The 22938-nt window shown below is 46.0% G+C and overlaps 3 protein-coding genes across 3 annotated transcripts in view; all 3 read left to right on the forward strand.

Annotated features, from left to right (window-relative positions):
- Positions 1 to 75, forward strand: part of ttc19 (tetratricopeptide repeat domain 19) — a 7339-nt gene extending 7264 nt beyond the window's left edge. The window contains 1 exon segment of the mRNA XM_070975080.1: positions 1 to 75. This exon segment is cut by the window's left edge and continues 408 nt beyond it. The gene's annotated coding sequence lies outside the window, so the exon portion shown is untranslated.
- Positions 1 to 14478, forward strand: part of LOC139338714 (anion exchange protein 2-like) — a 14623-nt gene extending 145 nt beyond the window's left edge. Inside the window, exons 2-10 of the mRNA XM_070973961.1 lie at positions 809 to 947; positions 1364 to 1455; positions 4374 to 4524; positions 5458 to 5674; positions 6294 to 6418; positions 11157 to 11314; positions 13295 to 13475; positions 13842 to 13977; positions 14229 to 14478. Coding sequence (XP_070830062.1) covers positions 809 to 947; positions 1364 to 1455; positions 4374 to 4524; positions 5458 to 5674; positions 6294 to 6418; positions 11157 to 11314; positions 13295 to 13475; positions 13842 to 13977; positions 14229 to 14478 — 1449 coding nt within the window. The remainder of the gene's footprint in view (positions 1 to 808; positions 948 to 1363; positions 1456 to 4373; positions 4525 to 5457; positions 5675 to 6293; positions 6419 to 11156; positions 11315 to 13294; positions 13476 to 13841; positions 13978 to 14228) is intronic.
- Positions 14479 to 15109: 631 nt separating this feature from the next.
- Positions 15110 to 21498, forward strand: LOC139338425 (anion exchange protein 2-like). Its single transcript, XM_070973408.1, has 13 exons — positions 15110 to 15202; positions 15288 to 15472; positions 15615 to 15831; positions 16798 to 17001; positions 17180 to 17328; positions 17764 to 17958; positions 18298 to 18507; positions 19099 to 19188; positions 19293 to 19459; positions 19570 to 19823; positions 20285 to 20454; positions 20840 to 21013; positions 21344 to 21498. The coding sequence occupies exons 1-13, from the start codon at positions 15157 to 15159 to the stop codon at positions 21422 to 21424; spliced, it is 2142 nt and encodes a 713-aa protein (XP_070829509.1). The 5' UTR covers positions 15110 to 15156; the 3' UTR covers positions 21425 to 21498.
- Positions 21499 to 22938: the final 1440 nt, after the last annotated feature.

Genomic DNA, 22938 nt, shown 5'->3' on the forward strand with positions numbered 1-22938 from the left:
GTTTGTGTGTAAAAATGTTTCCTGCCGTCAGAAACTGAAGCTGCTGCTCAACCTGAAATAAATCGGCGTTAAACCAACGGGAGCTGTTCTGTCCTGTCGCAGGATGTGATCATTTATGGCCACTAGAGGGCGAAGCGCTCTACAGTAGGACATGTTTTCACCTTCCACAGGTGTTCTGACCAACATCAGGGATTCAGGCGATGAAGACGATAAAACTTCAAACAGCTGAGAGAACAAAAGCCAATGGTTTTAATCAACGTCATTAAAAACATTTGTGTTCAATCACCTCATCAATGAACTGACTAAACCCTGCAGCTCTTATCAACCCCCCCCAAACCAAAACCTGGTTCTAAGCTGGAGTCTAAACCACGTGTGAACCCTCACACAGGCCTCACTGAGTCTCACTGAGTCTTTCTCAGTATGAATGTGCTCCCAGTGGAAAAACATGAAAACTTATTTAAATGTTTCTCAGTTTATCTTAATTACACCTTATTACAGAAGAATATACACTACTAATACTCTGTGTAGTACTCCCATATATTACATGTACAATAGTACATGAACACAGACGTTGACACTCAGTGAATTAACTCGAGACGTCTGGCGTGTTTTCCTTTGGACTGCAGGTGAGTGTGTGTGTGGAGATAAGAGGTTTCGGCAGGTTCCCACAGAACGTGACGCAGGTGAACTTCCTGTCGTGTTTACTGAACATGTCAGAATAAAAGCAGAGTGATGACAGTAAACAAGCAGCAGACACCACAAACAGGAATCTGCTTGCTGCTGAGCGAACAGGATTAACAACACAAAGAGCATCCTGGGAAACAGGGAGGAGGAGGAGGAGGAGGTGGAGGAGGAGGAGGAGGAGGAGGGGGAGGTGGAGGAGGAGGAGGAGGAGGAGGAGGAGGTGGAGGAGAAGGAGGTGTCACTGCTTGTTGCTCAGGGTCAGGGTAACTGTTGATCCTGTGCTGAGGTGGACATGTTCCAGGTGCTGTGATGTCCTGCTGCACCTGAACGCCCCTCCACCTTCAGTACGTCAGGCTGACTTCAGATCAGTGTTAGAACCTGGTGTCCCTGAAACCGCCTGATAGACTTCAGGTGCTGGAATGAAGCAGGTGGTCAACACAGGGAACATGACCTGTGGGGGCTCAGGTTTGTGTTCTCTCACCTCTGCTGGTCTCAGGACTGCACGTCCCACCCTGGACCTGTGCAGGTTTTCAACATGCTGAACCTGGACTCTGCTGGGCTGGTTCACTGTGAATACGGCTCAGACAAGAGAGATGAGGACAGGTGGTCCCACCTGGACTGACCATCAGTCACCAGTAGTGTAGAGGGCCAACGCCCCGTGTGCCGCAGCGTTAACCAGGCCCACCGGAGGCGCCACTTCCTGTGACCGAGGAGGCGATGCCTCATCTTCACGGAGCTGCTGCGGAGGCCGCCTTCGCCTCCTCAGCTGCCGTGAGGTGACACACCTGAGACAGGCAGAGAGAGCGTACAGCATCTCAGGTCACTGGCTGTGACCCCCCATCTGTGTCCTCCACGCTGACCCCCCCATCCTACACACACACACACACACACACACACACACAGTGACAGATAATTACATGTAAACACACACTCAGGTGAAGGTATGCAGATAATTGTTGTTGTGCTAACGAGTTAATTCATCACACACACACACACACACGCACACACACGGGGGATGCAGTATAAAAGCAGCTGCAGTGTGTTTCTGCTGAACAGCGACGATTCGACGCACCGACCAGGTATGAACGCACACCTGCAGGTCAGAGGTCAGAGCTGCACAGCTCACCTGTCTCCTCACCTGTGCTCCACTGATCGAGTTCTCGTCTCACTGGTTGATTGCCTGATTTCTTGATTTTGATTGGGTCAGAAGCTGCAGGTTGAATCGTTCATTTGGAATGTTTCCTGTCAGCTGACTGTCACCAGCTCTGTTCTGATTGGTCCAGGCTGAGAGTGGACGGGCTCAGAACCACCTGAGTGATGACCGTGTGTGTGTGTGTGTGGACAGCCAGAGGGTGGGACTAACCTTGATGGACAGCTGGGTTGCCGTGGCGACCTTCAGCCAGTCAGGTCTCTATAGAGAGACTTGGACCTTTCCTCCGTTCTGTCTGCTCTCTCTCTCTGCTTCCTTTGCTTCTCTTCTCTCCTCTTTTCATCCCTTCTTTCTTTCCATTTCCTCTCCCCCTCCCTCCCTCATCCTCCATCCTCCCCCTCCCTCCCTCATCCTCCCCTCCCTGTTCTCTCTCTCTGCTCTCTTTCTCTCTGTTGGTCTCAGTCTTTGCATTATAATTTCTCTCTTTCAGAGCTGTGAGGACGCTGAGGTAGGCTCCAACTCTCTTCCTGTTTCACACACACACACACACACACACACACACACACACACACACACACACACACACACACACACACACACACACACACACACAGTGACATTAGGAGCAGGACTCAGATCAGTTGTTTCTCTGACACCATGTTCACACTGAGCTCATGAATCTCAAGCTGCGTCTTTTTCTCGAGTCTCAGCAGAACAAGGTTGATTTTTAAGACACAGACACAGATTCTCATTATGTGGCTTGAGTTTTTGTACTGTACTAAAGTACTACTTTGAGTTACTTCATCTTGACTAAAGTATTTCCATTTTATGCTACTTTAAACTTGTTCATCTGTAGACTCAGATTCTTAATATAAAACAGAAATACATGTGTATACAACTTCTGTATATGTATATGCTATACAAATAAAATTGAATTGAATTGAATTGAATTGAATATATACACATGTGTATTCTTTATATAATATATAGAATGCTTTTAAACTTTTACTTACAGTTTTGAATGCAAGACTTCAGTATTTCTTTACTGTGGTATTGCCAGTACTTGTGTAGGAGTAGTCAGAGTACTTCTTCCAGCCTCAGTACAGCTGTCAGCTGTTTCAGCTGTTTCAGCTGATCTCAGATCTGATCTGTCTGCTGGTTTCTGACCTCAAACTGATGAAGACCAGAAGGTGGAGCTGTTCTCTGTTCAGGTGTTTCAGTGTCTCTCTGTCTGTCTGTCTGTCTGTCTGTCTCTGTCTGTTGGCCTCAGTGTTGCAGACACCTGATGTGCTGACTCACCTCTGTCTCTGATGTGCTGACTCACTGTCCTCTGGATGTCCTCAGCCTGATCAGACTCACATTATTGAAGCTGACACTGTGACCTTTGACCTTTCTGAATTCTGAATCTGAAGTCTGTCACTCGTTCACTCGTCCATTAATCCCTCCATCACAGACCAGAGAGCAGAGAGGCAGCAGAAACTTCACAGTACAGACAACAATGGAGCTAAAGCTAAACTTTCACAACTTGTGTCATGTGTTGGTAACATTCACCAATTGGAGTGCAGGGTCAGGTGAAACTGACCAATGGGGACACAGAGTCTGGTGAAGCTGACCAATGGCAGCAGAGAGGAGTGATGTTCAACCTGTAACCATGCGATCAAAGGCATTCAACCATATGAACCTCACTGTTGGTCTGATGTCACTGTGCACATGTACGCGCACACACACACACACGCACGCACGCACGCACGCACGCACGCACGCACGCACGCACGCACGCACGCACGCACGCACGCACGCACACACCGTCTTCTCTGGTACTGACCAGTACTGAGTCCATCGTCTCTGCTCGCTGACCGTGAATGCTTCCAGCGGCGTTCATGACACTCTGATGACCTCCAGCGTTTCGTCCTCCAGGTTCGCCTCCTGAACTCACGTACTGAACGTCAGACTGACCCGTTTCCCCTGAAGGAGCCATGAGCCATGATCAAAGCTCTCTGCATCCTGGCGACGCCTTTAGTCTGTCTGCAGTGAGTCTCAACGGATGTGTCATTGTCATATGGGGGGCATTCAGGAACTGAAATGAGCCTGGGACGTTCAGGAACTGAAATGAGTGTGTGTTGTTCCGGGTTGTTGCAAACTGTAATATATTGTTATTGTTTTTAATAGTTAACTTAATTCTGCAAATCCATAATTTTGTTGACTGATTCCTACTGAAATATATCGAATTTTCTCTGGTTTATCACAGTGTCCTGCACAGATTGATAAGCAAACCAAAGTAATTCAGTAACACAGAAATGTATGGTGGAGTATCTGCTGTTACAAAACCATTAACAACTGCATGAACATACAACATCATCACTGAAAATCATTACATCAGTCAGACCACATCTGGAACTGGTCTGACTCACATTGTGACCAGAACTCAGCAGGTGTAAACAAATCAGGACCGACACTTTTACTGCCGGTGAGGAGATTCTGTGTGCTCCTCAGTGGTACTTTGACACTTCATCTCTCCTCCTGACCTCCTCTCCTCCAGTCTCTGTCTCCACCTCCACGTTGCCATAGTGATGATGAAGAGGAAGACCTGAACAAGGCCTTTGATGTCCAGGGTTTTCAGCAGATCCTTTGTCCTGCAGTTTGCAACCCACCAGAGAAACACAGAGTCTACGATGAGCAGGACTTTGAAGGTGAGACACCAAAACCTGATATCAGGGATCGTTAACAAAATTCAAGCAGTCTTCAATCAACGTCAAATTTCTTTAGGATGTTGTAAGGGTTCTGGAGAGGTATTAGAAGAGAGAAGCAGCAAGTCTTGAGAACATCTCAGGAGGAGCCTCAAAGTTTCACAAAGTCTTTCACCGAGTTCCATCATCTTTTGGAGTTTTTAAAGGTTCTGCAAGAGGTTCATGTGTTTCAGGAGGTTCTAGGGGGGTTTCTACAGTTTCCTGTGTTTCCTTATTCTTGGGGCCTGTAGTTCTTGAGAAAGACTCAAGAGGGACCTTGAAGAGGTTCCAGGCCCTTTGAAGGAAATTGAGTCTTTGATGGAGGTTCTGGCAGGGTTCAAGGTATATTTGAAGTGGTGCCACCATTTTTAGCAACTTTGAGGGGTCGCTGAGAACAATGGCTGGGGTTTCTTTTTGGGGATGTCAAGGGGTTCATTACATTATTATTGTGAAGTGAAGTTATACATAAGTTAGGGCTGCTCCCTAGAAGTCGACTAAACTGATGTGAAGAGTTTTAGTCTAAGTTTTCATTGTTTGATTTGTTGCAGGTAATTCTCTTGCAGCTTACTTTGGTCCTTGGGAAAAAGTAGATCCTGGCAATTCATGCTGAAATCCAAGAATCACTGAGGAGGTTCGAGTTGTTTTGGAGGAACTTCTATGGATTCTCGAGGAGTGACCTATTTGTATGATAACGCTCTGGTGGCTTCTGGTGGTGCCAGGGGTTTTGTTGAGGTCAGAGGGTCTTTCCAAGAGGTCAAGGTAGAATAGATGATGGGGTCTTTGACGATGTACTAGGGGTTCTTAGAGGACTGTTTCCTTCTTATTGTTATTACTTTCATAATATTATCGTTGAATTCCACTTTTATTCCAGTATTTATTTTTTATTTCCTAATGCAGATCATCGTCACTTTTCTCTCCATGTCCATCATCCTTTGTCTAAACCACCTGCTGATGGCAGGAGGAAGAGGATCAACGAGGGGAGGAAAGAGGATAGGAGAGGCTCTGCCTATAACACTGCAGCCACCATTGAGGAAGACCAGGAGGAAGAGGAGAGCGGAGGAGAGTCCTACAGTCAGAACGATGAAGAGGAGGGACAAAGGATCACACCTGCCAGGTTGGTACATAGACTGCTGCATAAAACAGGGACATCACCCTCAGGTTCTGGAGAGTCCTTGTGAAGCTCAGTGATGGCCGTCACCACATTGGCAGCATCTGACTGCACTCCTCCTCCTCCGGGCTAATCCAAACATGAACAAAGAGGTGGAGCGTGGTGGAGCTGAGGCGGTTGAATGAAGGCTGGCTGCTGAAGTCTAGCAGCTCGCTGTCACTCAAAGTTGTCACTACCATAATTATGCATAACATTAAGCCTTAATATAATTTCAATTGATGAGTTATACAAAAATTCGTCCTCACACTGTTGTTGTGTACGGGACAATTAGCTACAGAGACCTAAACCATTTTTGTACCAGGCTGGAAACATGTTCATTTCTGCTGTAAAGTTGGCCGTTATAACTGATGGGTCAGTGGGGATTGACTTGCTTTTGGAGGCAACCTCAAATGTCCATTTGAGGAACAGCAGTTTTTGGCACTTCCATGTTGGCTTCTTTTTCGGCCCTGGAGGTTGCTCTTTGGTATGTAACACAAACCCTGTCTGGACCTTTAAATCTCAGATGTGTCCTCTACAAAAATGTGCTTTTCTTCATCTTAGTTCATTTTACTCCTCCTTTCCACAGTGACCTACCCACCATGTCGACCAATCACAATGGCCTCTCACCTGGCTGCATCACAGGGAGCGTTGCCACTGAGGAGGCTGACGAGGGTGAAGCGCTGATGTCTGTCAACCTGGAAGACATCAAGAGTGAGTAAACCTGCTTCAAATAATGCTTCCACTTCCACTTCTGAATCTGTATCCAGAGCCGCTAAACATGCCACTTTGGCATATGCTGCACTCGATGGTGACTTGTGCAACAGTCTTGGAGTTGGCATCCATGTTCCATAGCTACAGTGAGCTCTTGACGAAGGTGATCAGTGTGCTGTTAGCCTTGTATGTGTGTGGGGCATTGAGTTGTAGGCCCTCCCGTAGACAGTCCAGGTGGTGCTCAGGTTGGTCTGCCTCATCCTAGAATTGGCTGCTGACTGCTCAAACAGTAACTGCCACTTTGACCCTGCTTTGTTTCCGATGCCTTTCTGAGTTTATCTCATGTGTTGACTCGTGTGGTTATTGGCCGGTAGTTTGAACGTGTGGTACCCTTGAGGGGATCCTTCATGATCAGGCCATTTGTTAGCTATTCTGGGTGGGTAAATGTTTTTAGCAGCTTACTCATTTGTGCTACTAAGCGATTGGTTTCTTCAGCCAGTCCTGGTGCTGTCCAGCTCTTCATGCCTGAGACTCTGCTGTTAACCTTTATAATATTGACTGGTTCTTGTTCTGGGAGTTTGTTGTGATCTGCTCTAAGGGCCACCAGCCACTTGGTATTGGTCCTGTGTGATGCCTCTTTTTCCCATACGCCCCTCCAGCATAGCTCAGTCTCGGCTCAGGGTGGGCCTGTCCTTATGCTGTCATTCCCTTGCAGATGAGAGTGCACCCTGGATGGATCTTTAGAGAACAGGCCATTTATTCTCTTGGCCACTGCTTCTCTGGTGTACCTTTTCAACCGAGCACCCAGCTGTGAGTCTTTTTTTGGTAGTTTCTAAAGCCTTACGGATGCACATCTTGTTATACTTTTTGTCCATCCAGGACCTGTCTCTCATGACACCCCTCTGCACCTCTGTTAGCCAACTAGCGTCTCTGGCTTTCTTGGTCCTGCCCTCCAGCCGTCTTCTCCATGGGGGAACTCTCTGCATGTTGCATTCTTGATCTTAAACCCAGGTAGCTCCAGGAACACTGGAGTGTCATCTATGAGTTCATTCGTTTCTTTGACGGTGGTGGTCTTAATAGTGTGCAGAGCTGTGTTGACTTCCGCGACACACACACACACACACACACACACACACACACACACACACACACACACACACACACACACTATCATATAGTTTGGATTTACTTTCACGTGTAACATCCTATTCGTCACATATACTTTAAAACCTAAAATACGGACACTAATTTGACGGTTTATACTTTGGTTTATAAGCAAATACTTGCTAAACTAATGCAGTTCCATCAGCCACAGTTACTCTGTGTTTACTACTGACTAATGTTAAATTAAACTGGTTCTAAAGTAAGATGGTGAATATGGTAAACATCACTGGTAAACATCAGCATGTTAGCACGTTATCATTGAGAGCATGTTGGCATGTTGATGTTAGCTTTTAGCTCAACGCCACACTGTGTCAGCACTGCCTCACAGAGCTACTAGCATGACTGGAGACTCTCCGTCTGGTTACCTTCATGAAGAAGACGGAGAAACTACTGATTTATGGAACTGTAACTCTTTAGAGGAGCGGTCACAGAACGGAGTCTCTCCCAGCATGCACCGGGGTACTAATGACAAAATGAAGGAAATTTTTCCAACATGAAAGAGCTTTCTGTCACTTGTTGATCTTCATCATGTGACCTGAAGCGGCTGCTGACCTGAACACAATGCCGTCATCCTACACGCTGAGCCCACAGCCTCTATCCATTGTTACTGAGTGTGCTTCTGGTTCTGGTGGTGGAGGACTCTGTTGGTCTCGCACATGAAGTCGGTCGCTGCTCTGGTTGTGATATTTCAGCTGTTTCTTGTTTGACAGGTTGAAGACTGATCTCAGTGAGTACTCACCCGTTTCTACTCGCATTCAACCAACTGTGTTTGTTTAATATGCAGTAGGAATTGATGGAAACACACCTGAGCTACAAACACTTTTGAAAAAGTTTGAACAGTGTCAAAGATGCTTGTATGTTTCTGTTTGGGAGCCTGTTTGTCATTATTGCACTGGAAACTGGAAGATGCAGAGATGACAGTATAACACCCTGAAAAAAAGCTGCTACGAGGGTCAACAAGAGAAATGCAACCAGCGAAAGAGCACAAGCTGCATCATCTCCTCTGTGGTACAGACTGAAGCTGTCCAGCCTCCTCAAACCACCTGACACACAGGTGTTACACAGTCACGAACAGGTGAACTCAGACACAGAAGATGCTGCTGATTAACGATGAATACATTTAGAGCTGTCCATAAATGAGTCCATGCCTGCTGTGAATGTGTGAGGACGTCTTCTGTCCATCAGTAGTTTCCTCCACTTACATTCACAAAGACGTTTGCAGAAGCTGCAGCCGGAGCAGTTTATTCACTGATGTGCTCGTTAATAAAACCCCTGAAGAAGACTGAAGGTCATCGGTGTGACTCAGCTGAACAACAGTTTGTACAAAAGACTTTTCAGGAAGCTTCATTTAACAGAAGCAGGGTCATTAGTAATGATTGACACACAATTTACTAAATAAATCAAATACAAAATTTGACAGACTCCCTGGAAATGAACTCAGTGTCCTTCATGTTTGAACAGAAAGAAACAATAATCAGTTCCTCTTAATAACAAGCTGCATTCTCATATTATTCAATTCACATCGGCAGAAATGCAACAAGGGTCCAGTTCTTACACGTCATCATACTATGATTCACTTTGTTCTCTGAACTTCATTCATCACCAATTGTTTTCCACCAGATCACCTTCATGACAGGTGGACTGTACCAGTCAGCTGACGCTCAGTGCTGGAATGTGATTGGCTGTTTGTCGATTATTTCCTAGAAAACGAGAAATGATGAGAAAATGTGTCACAGAGGAAATCTAATTTTTACAGAAACCTGAATCTCTGCTCACCTGCGCACAGAGTGTGAACACACCTGCGTGTGTGTGTGTGCACTTGTGTCTTTGAGCTGATTGGACAATTTAAAGTTTGTGTCTCGTCTTACTGATTCTTCCCTGAAGTTCAGTCGAGCCTGAAACACAGTTAACCTGCAGAAAGTTCCCATGAGACCACAGAGAGTGTTTGTGTGTGTGTGTGTGTGTGTGTGTGTGTGTGTGTGTGTGTGTGTGTGTGTGTGTGTGTGTGTGTGTGTGTGAGGACCAGGTTTTGGATAGTGTGGAAACTGTATGGTGGTCTGACTTTGGCACTGACAATAACGCTGTGAGTTCCACAACGTCCCTCACGTCTTCGCAGCAGCACCAGAGCGTCTTCCTGGACCTGGAAAGAGGTATATCAACTATCGATGAAGGAAGAGAAGGACAGGAACTCTTTGATTCTCTCCTGCTGGCAGCAGCTTTGCGTACACCACCGTCCCATGTCTGGCACCGACACCACCAAAGCCCTGACAGCCCTGATGGAAGATCCCAGGCCGAAGTTTGGAGCGAAATCCACAACCAGTGCCTTCTTGACATCTTGTGCTCCAAACCGCTGGACTCTTGTTCGGGTGAATTCTCCCTGTGCCTTTCCACTGGAGCCTCTCCATCTTGGAAATCCTTCCTTCCTGCTTCACCCAGACCCCCAGCCAGGTTCGTCTCTGTTACCTACCCTTCCGGGTGCAGCTCCATGTCGCAGATCTGCTTTCTGCTCCCACCACGTCCATGGGCTTGTGCCGCCTCCTCCGTCAGTGCTCGTTATTGCTGACCTGACAGTGAGGGATGTGAGAGTCGACAGAGCTCATACTCTCTTTTTCCCAGATGCTACAGAACAACATGACTGAAGGCTCTGCTTCCTCACTGTGTACTCAAATATCTCCCGGAGGGAAGATGAAACCACGCTTCTAACACAAAAAACCGTGACTAAAATACAGTAAAGCAGTGTGACATGAGACAGGAACATCATCACTCAAACAATCCCAGAATACTGCTCTCAACCATAAACAGCACTGGGGAAGACATACTGGAAACCACAATCACTTCCTGTGGTGTGGTCCAGTGCCACAAGGCCGAGGCTCTTTACCGTACTTGGTTTACATGCCTTCATGATGATTTATGTGTCCATGAAGCCAGGTGACTCAAAGCCTGCCCAGTCTAACTGCGTCAGCCATCAACGTGTGGATGAGCAAGAACTTCCTGAAGCTAAATGAAGATCTGAGATTCTCCTCATTGGCCGAAAAATAAGAGGGATCCAGTTCTTGGTAAACTGGGACATCTCTCCTTGCAGCAGAGGTTAGACCTCGACTGAGCCAGCAAGATGCAGAAAACCGCTGCGACGCTGGATGTAATGGCCAGCCAAAAGCAGATCAATGAGGATGCTGCTGCCTAGATTTAACAAACACCACAATGAGGGATCCTAGAACTCCTGCTTTAAACCCACACTGGCTCCCTGTTTTTAAGCCTCTAAATGGCTTCGTCTCTTTTATATTTATTTCTATTTTATGATCCTCCATCAACTCTAAGATCCCTCAGAACTGCTCTTTTGGCTGTTCCCAAGGTCGCCCAGAAACCTTTGGGGAAACTACTTGTGGCCAACACTCCCCCAAAATGTGGAACAGCCGGCCTTTGAATCGTAGACCTGTTGACTCAGTGGACAGTTTTAAACAAATGTTTTCAACATAGCCTGTAGCTAGCAGCTGTCAGTTTGACTCTTTCTAAAGAAACTGTGTTAAAGTTTATTCATTCACTCATTTAACCTTTGACCTCTGGTCCCCCTCAGGTCACCGATTGGATGATATTCCGGCGGTTCGACGTCACCTGGTGAGGCGGAGCTCCAGAGGGCCGATCGTCCACCTCACGAAGGATCAGATCAGTGGCCACACACAGTCACACCTCCAACACCTCCAACACCTCCACCCGGACCGCACACCTCATGAGGTGAGAGGACGAGGCCAGTAAACATAAACTGACACTTGGCGTAACTTCAGCTCACGCTCAAACTGCTGTCGCTGACACTTTGCCTTATATTTCAGTTGCTTTTGTTGTTGCAGCTTCTGTGTTCTCTCACTCTTCTGAAGACATTTGAACGGCTTTCATGGTTTTGATATTGACTAAAAGAGGACTGGCTGTGGTTCAGGAGGTAGAGCAGTTATCAGAAGGTCGTGGGTTCGATCCCCGGGCCCGGCAGTCTACATATTGAAGTTGCTGTCACGCTTGCGATGCTGCTGCTGAGTACCACTTAGCCACCAGCTAATGGACGTGTGTGTGAGTGGCTGTAAAAGCACTTTGAGTGGAAACACACTACGTAAGTCCAGCCCATTCAAAACTACAACTGTTTCTTCTTGTACAGTTATAACTACTCATTAGTCCACTGATTGACAGCAGATTTTCAATGGAAGTTTTTTTAAATGAAGAAAATGAGCCAAATGAGTTTCCTCCTGCTGGATGGACGTGTTGTGGACACATCTCCTTACTGGACTCGAGATGAAAACTGACGAAAAACTGACTGTCTGAAACAGCTGACAGGGAAGAGAGGGTTTAGGTTTTGACAAAGCTCAGTGGAACAGGTTCATCAGCTGCTGGCTCAGGTCTGGTGTGAACAGGAGCAGATGGTCTGATGTGATTCATTGCTGGAAGACAACAAAACAATAAGACTGTCCAAAATGAGGCTGTCAAGAGGGACGAAAGATGAGCCAGGAGTCTGAGTAGGTTAATCCAGGTGGTATTGTGAACAGGTGACAAACTGAACTCTGAGTAATGAGAGAGAGAGAGGTTGAATCAGACAGGTAGAGTCAGACAGGTAGAGTGAGACAGGTAGAGTCAGACAGGTAAAGTCAGACAGGTAGAGTCAGACAGGTAGAGTGAGACAGGTAGAGTCAGACAGGTAAAGTCAGACAGGTAGAGTCAGACAGGTAGAGTCAGACAGGTAAAGTCAGACAGGTAGAGTCAGACAGGTAGAGTCAGACAGAGTCAGACAGGTAGAGTCAGACAGGTAGAGGGAGGTAAACTCAGAGACCAGTCCCTCTCTCGCTTCAGTCTGGTTTGGTCTTCAGGATGGTCGGTTTGGACCTGAGGAGTCGACAGAGCAAGGTAGAGGCTGACTTCAGCAGGGTTAGTCTGGAATGGTTCACGTTTGCCTGCTTAACTTTCCATGTTTAGCCTTGTTTGTCCTGGTTGAACCAAATGTCTTTGTTTTTTCCTCATTTATGACAGCAAGGTCCACTTTCTCATACATCTCGCGGCCTTGATCAGCAGAGGTTTTCTCACTTGTCATCCTCCTATCCCCTGATGAAGGCCATCAGATGTGACTGAAAGACCAGGAAAAGTGGATCCTGTGATCAGAATATTTTTGGCCTCTGCTAAAGTAGAACCAAATTGCAGGGTTTACGACTCAAACCTGTAAACTTGTTTAGCCTGATTTGATCTGGTTTGGCCTTTTTAATCGGATGTAGACAAATTTAACCCCGAGGATGTGGGCAGTCCTGGAAGTAGTTCCCAACAATTTCCCAAATTGGGATCAATAAAGTAAAGTCTAAGTCTAAGTCTACGTCTAACAAATACTTGTATTAGTCTTGTTGTTGTTGGTGTTTATATCTATTCGCATAGTCACACTATGGGAACAGAAACCAACGTTAAGATAAAGGTTAAGGCTGTGGCTGGACGTGTAGTGGTTGAGGTAAAGATTGGAGTAAGAGTACAGTAACAGACATCTGTGTGCAGTCACTTTGTGCGGGCTTAAATCTGTTCGCACACTGACATTAACGGGACAGACGTCCCATCGGATGATGACGCCAACTACTGCGTTCAATGGTGGAGACGGCATGGACGCTGCAGCGTTAGGGTTTGGCTCATAAACGTAGTACCCAGACAGTGTAATGTCCTCACTGGTGACAAAGACACGTTTTTCTGTGGGTCCAGGTGTTTGTGGAGCTGAACGAGCTGGTGATTGACAGAAACCAGGAGCTTCAGTGGAGGGAGACGGCTCGATGGATCAAGTTTGAGGAGGAGGTGGAGGAGGAGACGGAGCGCTGGGGGAGACCTCACATCCCTTCCCTGTCCTTTCGCTCCCTGCTGGAGCTCCGAAAAACCATCTCCCACGGTGAGGAGGAGGAGCAGGAGCAAGAGGAGGCTGTCTGCTGCCCCCCTGTGGAAAAACACTGACACTGGGAACCTTAAAATCCTCTTAATTAACTCTGAATTTCCCCTGAAACCACGCAAATATTTGAATCTAAATCAGTGTTTGGTATCCAGAGATCCTCAAGTTTCATAAGAAAAATCCTTAATTTGAAAAACCTTTAATAAACCTTAATCTGTCAATAGTGAGTTTAAGGAGTTTTGGTTTTTAGGACTCATTTAGCTGTTAATTAATGAGATTTTAACCCTTAAAATCTATATTGCTATGTGATGACATCGCTGTGCGATGACGTCGCTGTGCGATGATGTCGCTGTGCCGTCATGTTTTCAGGGGCGGTGCTCCTGGATCTGAAGCAGAAGACTCTTCCGGGGATCGCCCAGCAGGTGGTGGAACAGATGGTGATCTCAGATCAGATCAAAGCCGAAGACCGAGCCAACGTCCTCAGAGCTCTGCTGCTCAGACACAGGTTCATGTCCAATCTGCATCTGTCTGTCCATCTATCTGTCCATCTATCTGTCCACCCGTCTGTCCATCCATCTGTCTGTCTGTCCATTTGTCCACCTGTCTGTCCATTCATCTTTTACCCTCTGCTGTTCAGGAAAGGAATGGAATTATTTTGTGTGTGTGTGTGTGTGTGTGTGTGTGTGTGTGTGTGTGTGTGTGTGTGTGGTGTGTGTGTGTGTGTGTGTGTGTGTGTGTGTGTGTTTCTTTCATCAGTCACCCCAGTGATGAGAAAGATCACAGCTTGTTCAGCAAGAATATCTCAGCCGCCAACATGGCCACCCTGATTGACAGACACAACGGCCAATCAGAGCCCTCAATCAGTCTGACGAATCACAGAGAGGCTGATGGAGAGAAGACCAAGGTGAAAGAAACAGTTGGCAGCTACTTAAAGCGCATCAGTCTAGTTTCTGTCTGTTGGTTGTCACCTGTTGAAGATGAAAAGTTTGACTTACAGCAGGCGTGATGACATCTGTCATGTGACCATAGAGGCGGCTGATCACCTGACAGTTTCTGTTCAATGACTGATATCGTCAAACATTGTACGTGCATCCCTCCCAAAACGTATTTTTAATGCATTACCTTCAAGTTTTAAGGAGTAACTGACCCATATCATCCCTTAATTTTTGCCTTAAAAGGGCGTTAAGTTTTCAAATAAGGTACAAATCCAGTTCAGGAAAGTGTCCATGAAGTGCCAAATCTGGTAAACCTATTAAATACCTGAATATCAAATAAGAATTCAATTAAAATCTCATTAATTAACCAACGTAAACCAAAATCTCTTAACCTTACTAAAACCTGGATTTGTCAAATATTTCACAGGTGGAAGTCATGAAGATTCGTTCATTAAAGGCTTTTCAAATTAAGATGTTTACTGTGTTTTCAGGGGTAAATTAGAGACTAATTTAGGGATTTTAAGTGATTGTTTTACTGTGACAAACACCTCAACATCAGATAGCTCAGTGTCATCACCATAGCAGTTCATGAGAAGCCAGTGCTGTTAGGAATTACTGACTTTATTTAGCACGTCATTAATCTGATGTGTGTGTGTGTGTGTGTGTGTGTGTGTGTGTGTGTGTGCATGTGTGTTCAGAAAGAAGCCCCGCCCCTCTGTCACTCCAGATCCAAACATGAAGTGAAGCTGATGGAGAAAATCCCGGAGCGAGCCGAGGCCACCGTTGTCCTCGTGGGTACGCATCACACACACTTCATCAGTGGTGATCTGTAGAGCAGCAGGTTCGTTGGGTTTAGTGCAACCCTCTGCTGTGTCTGCAGGCAGCGTGGGTTTCCTGGATCAGCCCTCCATGGCGTTTGTGCGGCTGCAGGAAGCGGTCTTGCTGGAGTCCGTCCTGGAGGTTCCTGTCCCTGTGAGGTTCCTCTTCCTCCTGCTGGGCCCGCCTACCGCCAACATTGACTACCATCAGATTGGACGCTCCATCTCCACACTCATGTCAGACAAGGTGAGTCCCAGCAGGGTTAAAGCCATATTGATATGACCACCAGATGGCGCCAAGTAGTGAATCAGTATCCTGCAGCCGCTTTACTGGCTTGAACCCATGGCAAGTATTTTATCATGACTTCTGCCACTGTGTGCTCCCTCAGCACTTCCACGAGGCGGCATACCAGGCCGATGACCGCCAGGACCTGCTGGCTGCCATCAACCGTTTTCTGGACTGTAGCGTCGTCTTGCCTCCCTCGGAGGTCGGCGGGGACGAGCTCCTCCACTCGGTGGCTCGCTTCCAACGAGAAATGCTCCGAAAGAGGGAGGAGCAGAGTGGCAGCTTGCAGGAGAAACAGAGCAGCATTCAGCAGGATGAAGGTTGGCTATCACGAGCAGACACTTTCAAATTTGTACTCGTCTTCACTTTTGTCAATGATGTTTTGTTTGATTTTGTATATTGTGGGGCATTTTAGCCTTGATCAGATAAGACACCAGAGAGCGACGCATCTGTTTTTCTCGAAGGTAAATCCCTGAAGATTCTTGAAAATCCCAGGAAGTGGTTTATTAAAACCTTCTGCTGTTCTGATTTTATTTCCAGCATCATCAAAAAGTTTAGCAAGTCGCAGCTCCATAGCCCTGACACGATGTTATGAACAGAGCTTTGTTCATTCGGAAAGAATTCTATATGGATTGAAGCACAGACTTTTATTTTGAAAGATACAGGTTAGCACTTCTTTAACTGTTCCTGACATCTTGTCAGAGTGTTAAAATTGTGTGTGTCGGGATGGGTGGTGGATGTGTTCGTCAGGGAGTGTAGTATTTCTCCATTGTCAATCCTTCATCCTTCTTTCAGTTTCAGTGCTTGTCAATATGTCATCCAACATCCTAATCACAGTCTCGAGTCTCTGTGTGTTGTTGAATTAGTGTCGTTTTGTCCTCTACGGACATGCTGAACAGTCAAGTTGATCATAGCCTAAAGCGTTTCACTGAATCATGTTTCACAAGCAAGTCTGAGCTTTCCTTCATGCCATTCTCTGCATTTAATATGCAACTAACTTCAGGGCTTTACTTCAGGGTCAAAGTAGAATATGGGCTTAAAGACAGACTTAATTTGAAGTGGCCATCTTGCTGAATTTTGCACATGTCCATGGAACTTCCTGTCCTCTTTGCAAGGTAAATCAGCATGTCATCAGCGTAACAGCGAATGTTAATTTCATATCATTTCAGAAGTGATCTGGGGACAGCATGTACTGTACCATCCTTATGTTGACATTTTCAGGTCATGTGCAATGATGTGATGGTCAAGAACCAAACAGTAAAAGAGCTCATTTTTTTGTGCTCCAGGTTCCCTTGTTCCCTCCAAACCTGGTGATGAGCCCCTGAGGCGTTCAGGCCGCCTTTTTGGAGGTCTGATCAAAGACGTGACTCGACGCTACCCTCAGTACCTCAGCGACCTTCGAGATGCTCTGAACCCTCAGTGCATGGCTGCCATCATATTCATCTACTTTGCTGCACTGTCGCCTGCCATCACCTTTGGTGGACTTCTGGGTGAGTTTGGACTTCAGAGGCATTGTGACACAGACTAAACTACCTGATGACATTTGGTTGAACAGTTTTCAAATGTTCATGCAAGTTGATTGAAGCAAGGCTGTCTGGGTTGAGTTTAGTTTTCAGAGATATTGAACTGTGAAGGTTCCATGGGTATGTTCCTTTTCCTGTGGTGCAGGTGAGAAAACAGAGGGCCTGATTGGTGTGTCGGAGCTGATAGTTGCCACGGCGATGCAGGGCATAGTGTTCAGTGTGCTGGGTGCTCAGCCTCTGCTGGTGATTGGCTTCTCTGGACCACTGCTGGTGTTTGAAGAGGCCTTCTACACTGTGAGCTCACTTGACGACAATTCTACACACCTTTATCAAAATACTATATGTGACAAACTCAGCAGCATCATATCTGTCTAGAAACAGAGTCCCTGTTAGTTTACAGAACAACACTGAGCCTGAAGCTGATAATCATTCATACTCTTCTTTTATCTGTCTGTACCGCCGTAATTCCCTCTTCACTTGTCATCTCAATACAGCCCGGGATCACTTACGAGTGGTTCACAATGTCGCTGCAAAGGACAGTGTCTTGTTAGCCAACTTGTTAAGCGACCGCTGAAACTCACCTAGCGTGTGTTTTGAGCTGTGAAGGCTTAGTGGTTAAGGTGTTGGATCTGAAATCCAATGGGGGGTTTTCCCCATGTAGGTTCAAATCCTACTCCCAAGTTTCCCGTACAGGGGATTAACACAGTGTTATCTTATCTTAATGTGTAGTTTTGTAAAGACAACGGGATCGAGTATCTCACCGGCCGGGTGTGGATCGGCTTCTGGCTGGTGCTCATCGTTCTCCTCACTGTGGCCTTTGAGGGAAGCATCCTAGTTCGCTTCGTCTCCCGTTTCACTCAGGAGATCTTCTCCTTCCTCATCTCCCTCATTTTCATCTACGAGACCTTCGCCAAACTGGTCAAGGTGAGATCACAGGTTGTGAACGAGCAAGACCAGTCTAAGGATGATTTATGGTTTGATTCATGCAAAGATTGTTTTAAAAAATGTAATTTTATCTTAAGCATCTGTGCTGCTTTTGTACATAACAAGCTGATGGAGTGTTTTTGCTGAAGTCCTGCCTCAAAGGATATTAAAGGAGAAAACTTGTGACTCTTTCTTTTGGGGTTCTTCCATTGTTTCTACTGTACTGCTACTGTAGTACGTCACTGAAAAGCCTCCCAGCCAGATGCAGTGCCTTTTGGTACCCACCGACCAACACAGATCCTCATTATGTTTTTTCCTTTTTGTGTTGGTCGTTTCCAGATCTTTCAGGAGCATCCTCTCCAAAACTGTTACCATGGAAACAAGACAGTATCACCATCTCTGTGTAACTATACTGCAGCTACCGGGATTCCTGGGAAGGTTGTTGGAGAACCAAATACAGCCCTGCTCTCATTTGTGCTCATGGCAGGAACATATTTCATCGCTTTCTACCTGCGCAAGTTCAAGAACAGCTCCTTCTTCCCTGGCAGGGTCAGTACATACAAGTTCAGGTACAGGCACATACAAGTGTGTGTATCTACAGGTACAGGTACAGATAGAGCAGATACAGAAGGAGGCACAGGTACATACACAAAACGGATGTACTGTACACATGAGTACAGGGACTTTTGGAGGTCGGGTACCTAAGAAAGTTGAATAAAGTTTTATTATTCTTTTCTTTCAGATACTGTACAGTACAATCAAACATGCAATTTAAGTACAGACCTACAAGTACATACAAGTACACAGGCGTAAGTGCAACGGTGAACTTTAATTGTCTTGCAGTGACAAGACATTTCAGGTCTAAATGTAGGTCTCATCTTCAGGGATGTATTCCTCACTAGTGTCTACAGTTTCTTTTTTATGATTAACCTTTTTATTATTTTTTAACATTGTCACAAAGCATGTTAACACATACTGGCAACTTCACAGCAGATTTCCACCCCCCTCAAACAAACAAACCCCCTTAAACATTCACCACCAGCTGATGAACCTTCTTCGGTTGCTGATATTAAACATTGTGGGTGTCTACAGTTTCAAACCAAATCACCAGTCAGTAAACTGGTCTTCTGTATGTCTCAGCTCCGTAGGATCATTGGAGACTTTGGGGTCCCCATTGCTATCCTCATCATGGTGCTGGTGGACTACAGTGTGGAGGACACCTACACTCAGGTCAGACCAGACCAGATTTGAACACTCATGTAGTGAAGTGTGTTGACACAAAACACTGTGACAGAATCACACATTTAAATTCCCCTCTTCCTATTGGCTGACAGAAATTGAATGTGCCCAGTGGATTTTCGGTGTCCACTCCAGAGAAACGTGGTTGGCTGATTTCGCCTCTGGGCTCTGACGGCCAGTTTCCTGTTTGGATGATGGCCGCCAGCATCCTGCCAGCTATCCTTGTCTTCATCCTTATCTTCATGGAGTCCCAGATCACAGCGTACAACACTTTCTTTTTGTCTTTGTATTTGCTTTATGTTTTTTGTTTTGTCTCTTTTTGGGTGGACTGAGCCAAAGTATTAATATAGCTCTTCTGCTTTTGTCTGCCAGGTTGATTGTCAGTAAGAAGGAGAGGATGCTGGTGAAGGGAACTGGTTTTCACCTAGACCTCCTCATCATCGTTGTAGTGGGTGGAATCTCAGCACTCTTTGGTTTGCCCTGGTTGTCAGCTGCCACGGTTCGCTCCGTCACCCACACCAATGCCCTCACTGTCATGAGCAAAGCTGTCGCCCCTGGAGACAAGCCCCGCATCCAGGAGGTCAAGGAGCAGAGGGTGACGGGCTTCCTGGTGGCTGTTTTAGTTGGTATGAGTATCACTGTAGAGTAATACCACAACCTTTAGTGATACTTTCACTACCTCTGTGAAGATTCTCAGTCATCCAGATCATGGCTAACCAAGGAAGGCTGAATCATGGGCAACTGGACCTTAATGTAGACACTTGAAAACTTTGCCTCTCATCCACGTGCTTTCTGGCCGGTGGGGAGTTGCAGGAATTGAAACTCTGTGAGGTGGTTCTTGTAGTCGCAGAAACCATTTGGGTGTGGTTGGCTATGTGACCTGTCAATGAAAGGAATAATGACCTCACAAAGGTTAAATACCTGGGACTCCCTACCAGCCAGTTAGAACTGAAGAAGCCTCTTAGATGAGAGGTGAACAGTTTTCAAGTTTCTGCAGCCAAGTCCATTTGCCCATGATTCAACCATTCCTGGATACTTTTGCTATCTGTGTTACTTGTTCTTATCTGGATCCTGCCCCCCTTCTCAGGTCTGTCCATTGTGATTGGGGAGGTTCTGCGTCAGATCCCTCTGGCAGTGCTGTTTGGGATCTTCCTCTACATGGGTGTAATGTCGCTGAATGGGATCCAGCTCACCGAGCGACTCATCCTGCTGCTGATGCCACCAAAGTACCATCCCGACCAGAACTACGTCCGCAAGGTCAGGCCCGCTTCCTGACCTGAAACAAATACATAAATCACTACCAGAGGTCTTGAAACAGATCAGTAAGCCGACTTTGACTTCAACACCAATGACTCAAGACTTCACTTGGACTTAAACCTTTTGACTCGATGAACTTCCCAAGTAGAAATATTCTAAATCACATTGCAACAACAATTTGTATGACTTCACATGGATTTGTTGGTCTTTGCTTGAAGCCTGGGACTTAGCTGTCTTACTTTACTTTTGAAAGGAACATCAAGTTTAAGTCAATTGTGCGGACAATATTCTACAAAGAGGCACATCATGCGCACACATACACAGAGTAACTATCGACCTACCTGTGTCCGTCTCACCTATCTCTCTTTGTCTCTGCTCTCTACAGGTGCGGACATTAAGGATGCACCTGTTCACTCTTGTCCAGCTGACCTGTCTGTCTCTCCTGTGGGTCGTCATGGCAACGGCAGCAGCGCTGGCATTCCCCTTCATGCTGCTGCTGACCATCCCAGTGAGGATGCTGCTGTTGCCCCGCCTCTTTACCTGGAGAGAGCTGCAGAGTGTGAGTTTACACTGTAAATCTGACATCACCATTAGCACACTGCTAACAGCGCTAACAAAGCCCACCCTAACATGCTAACACTTACCTGCTAACGGGCAGTGAGCTAGCTGGTTACAGAAAACTTTCATAATCAACACTAGGCTTGTACCTAGCCTGTGCTAACTACATGTTAGCTATCCTATATGATACAAAACTAACAGCAGCTGGAAGAACAGCAGTTATTTACACATTTCCAGGTTTTAAAATTCACATTGTCGTCATTAAAATGCTACGGTGGGAAAACCTGAATCTAGTTACCATGACAACAATCCTTTGACCTCTGTCCTGCAGCTGGATGCTGATGATGCAGAGCCTCACCTGGAGGAGAAGGAGGGGCAGGACGAGTACTCCCAGCTGCAGATGCCTGTGTGACCCAGCAGCAGCCTCCTGATTGGTCAATGTACCATCTGCATTAGCGTACCTGATGTGTATCCTGTAGCAGGGCGGGGCGGTGGACTGCACATACTTCTGGAATCAAGTTTTTATAAATCTGCTTTTTCTATCTTCTGTTCTGGGGGGCGGGCTCGTTTCTGTTTGACCTGATGAAGCTGCTGAACACCTGAACCTGAATCTGACGTTTCCTGTTACTTTCTGACACATTTTAAAGATCACACCAACTGACAAATGTGTTTTCTGTGTTGGTACTTTATGTTTCTAACTGTATGTTTCCCTCTCATTAAATGCAAATTACGTCTTTAAGATTTAGATTTTTGCTTATTCATTTGCAGAGTTATTCTGTTGTGTGTTGTGGTGTTAAGTTACTCCTGAAATAATTACAGCAGAACCATACTGAAGAGCACTGCATTCACAAATTAAATAATTTTCAGTCATTTTTCTAAGTCTGTTCATTTATTTGACAGGAACAACGCAGGTAGAACACAGATTTAAATAAAATGCAACTGATGCTACACAGTATGTAGGACGTCTAGCCACAGCTGATTTGATTTGTCCATGTCCCCTCAGTATTAAAGGGATAAAATAATAAAATATAAATAGAATAAAAGACACAAACGTAGTCCACCATTTCAAACAGTAACTGAAATTGGACACATTATCCTGCGACTTATCAGCATCTTAAGAGCAGGTGATTTTAAACACACCTCAGTCAACGAGAACCTTCATCATGATTCAGACGACCAATCAGGATCCAGAGACATCGTTTGTATGTCAGCTGACAATCTGACATTTGAAAGAAACAGTCTGACTTTGGAAAACACACTTCTATCCTTTCTGATCGAGAGCGAGACGAGACGTCGGTCCCGCTCTCATGTCTGTAGAAAGAATGAGAAGCTACAGCCAGGAGCTAGTTAGCTTAGCATAGCATCAGTACAGGAAACAGAGGGAAACGTTAGCCTGGCTGTGTGACGACGTGCATGGACTCCAGTTCACTGCATTTCCTGTTTTATTTTGTAGTAACTCTCCTTCATGCATTCCCATGTGCTTTTCTTCCTGTCTTTGTTCAGTTTCCCTCCAGTTTTATCATCACCTGTTCTCCATTATCCAATCAGAGCTCTCCGTACTTACAGTCCTCTGTGTCTCCACCTGTGTGCAGGTTCTTTGTCCTCCTGCAGACGAGCGTTCACGAGCGTTGCTGTTTCGTTGGGTTTTATCTCTGCTGCTGTGAGTTCAGATTATCCACCAGCTGACTTCCTGTTTCACCTCGACTTCATTAAACTGTTGAAGTGTTTGGATCTTTGTGTGTGTGAGTCTTGGAGAAATGCTGGTTTGTGTGGTGAGGACGGGGTGGAGGACAGGGTGGAGGACAGGGTGGAGGACAGGCTGTCGTTCAGCTCTCGTAGGGATTCAGACGCCATGTTTTGATGTGAACGCGGTGGAGCTAAAGGCTGAAGAACAAGCTGCTGAACATTCAGCTGAACACACACTTT

This window comes from Chaetodon trifascialis, chromosome 11 (assembly GCF_039877785.1).
Source record: "Chaetodon trifascialis isolate fChaTrf1 chromosome 11, fChaTrf1.hap1, whole genome shotgun sequence".
Classification (NCBI taxonomy): Eukaryota; Metazoa; Chordata; class Actinopteri; order Chaetodontiformes; family Chaetodontidae; genus Chaetodon; species Chaetodon trifascialis.

Excerpts from the sequence above, each read along its gene's own strand:
- LOC139338425 (XM_070973408.1), top strand. The coding sequence starts at position 15,157 with ATGGAGAAAATCCCGGAGCGAGCCGAGGCCACCGTTGTCCTCGTGG. Across the intron at positions 15,203-15,287 it reads GGCCACCGTTGTCCTCGTGG|GCAGCGTGGGTTTCCTGGAT; the intron begins GTACGCATCACA and ends CTGTGTCTGCAG. Across the intron at positions 18,508-19,098 it reads GCTCCTTCTTCCCTGGCAGG|CTCCGTAGGATCATTGGAGA; the intron begins GTCAGTACATAC and ends TGTATGTCTCAG.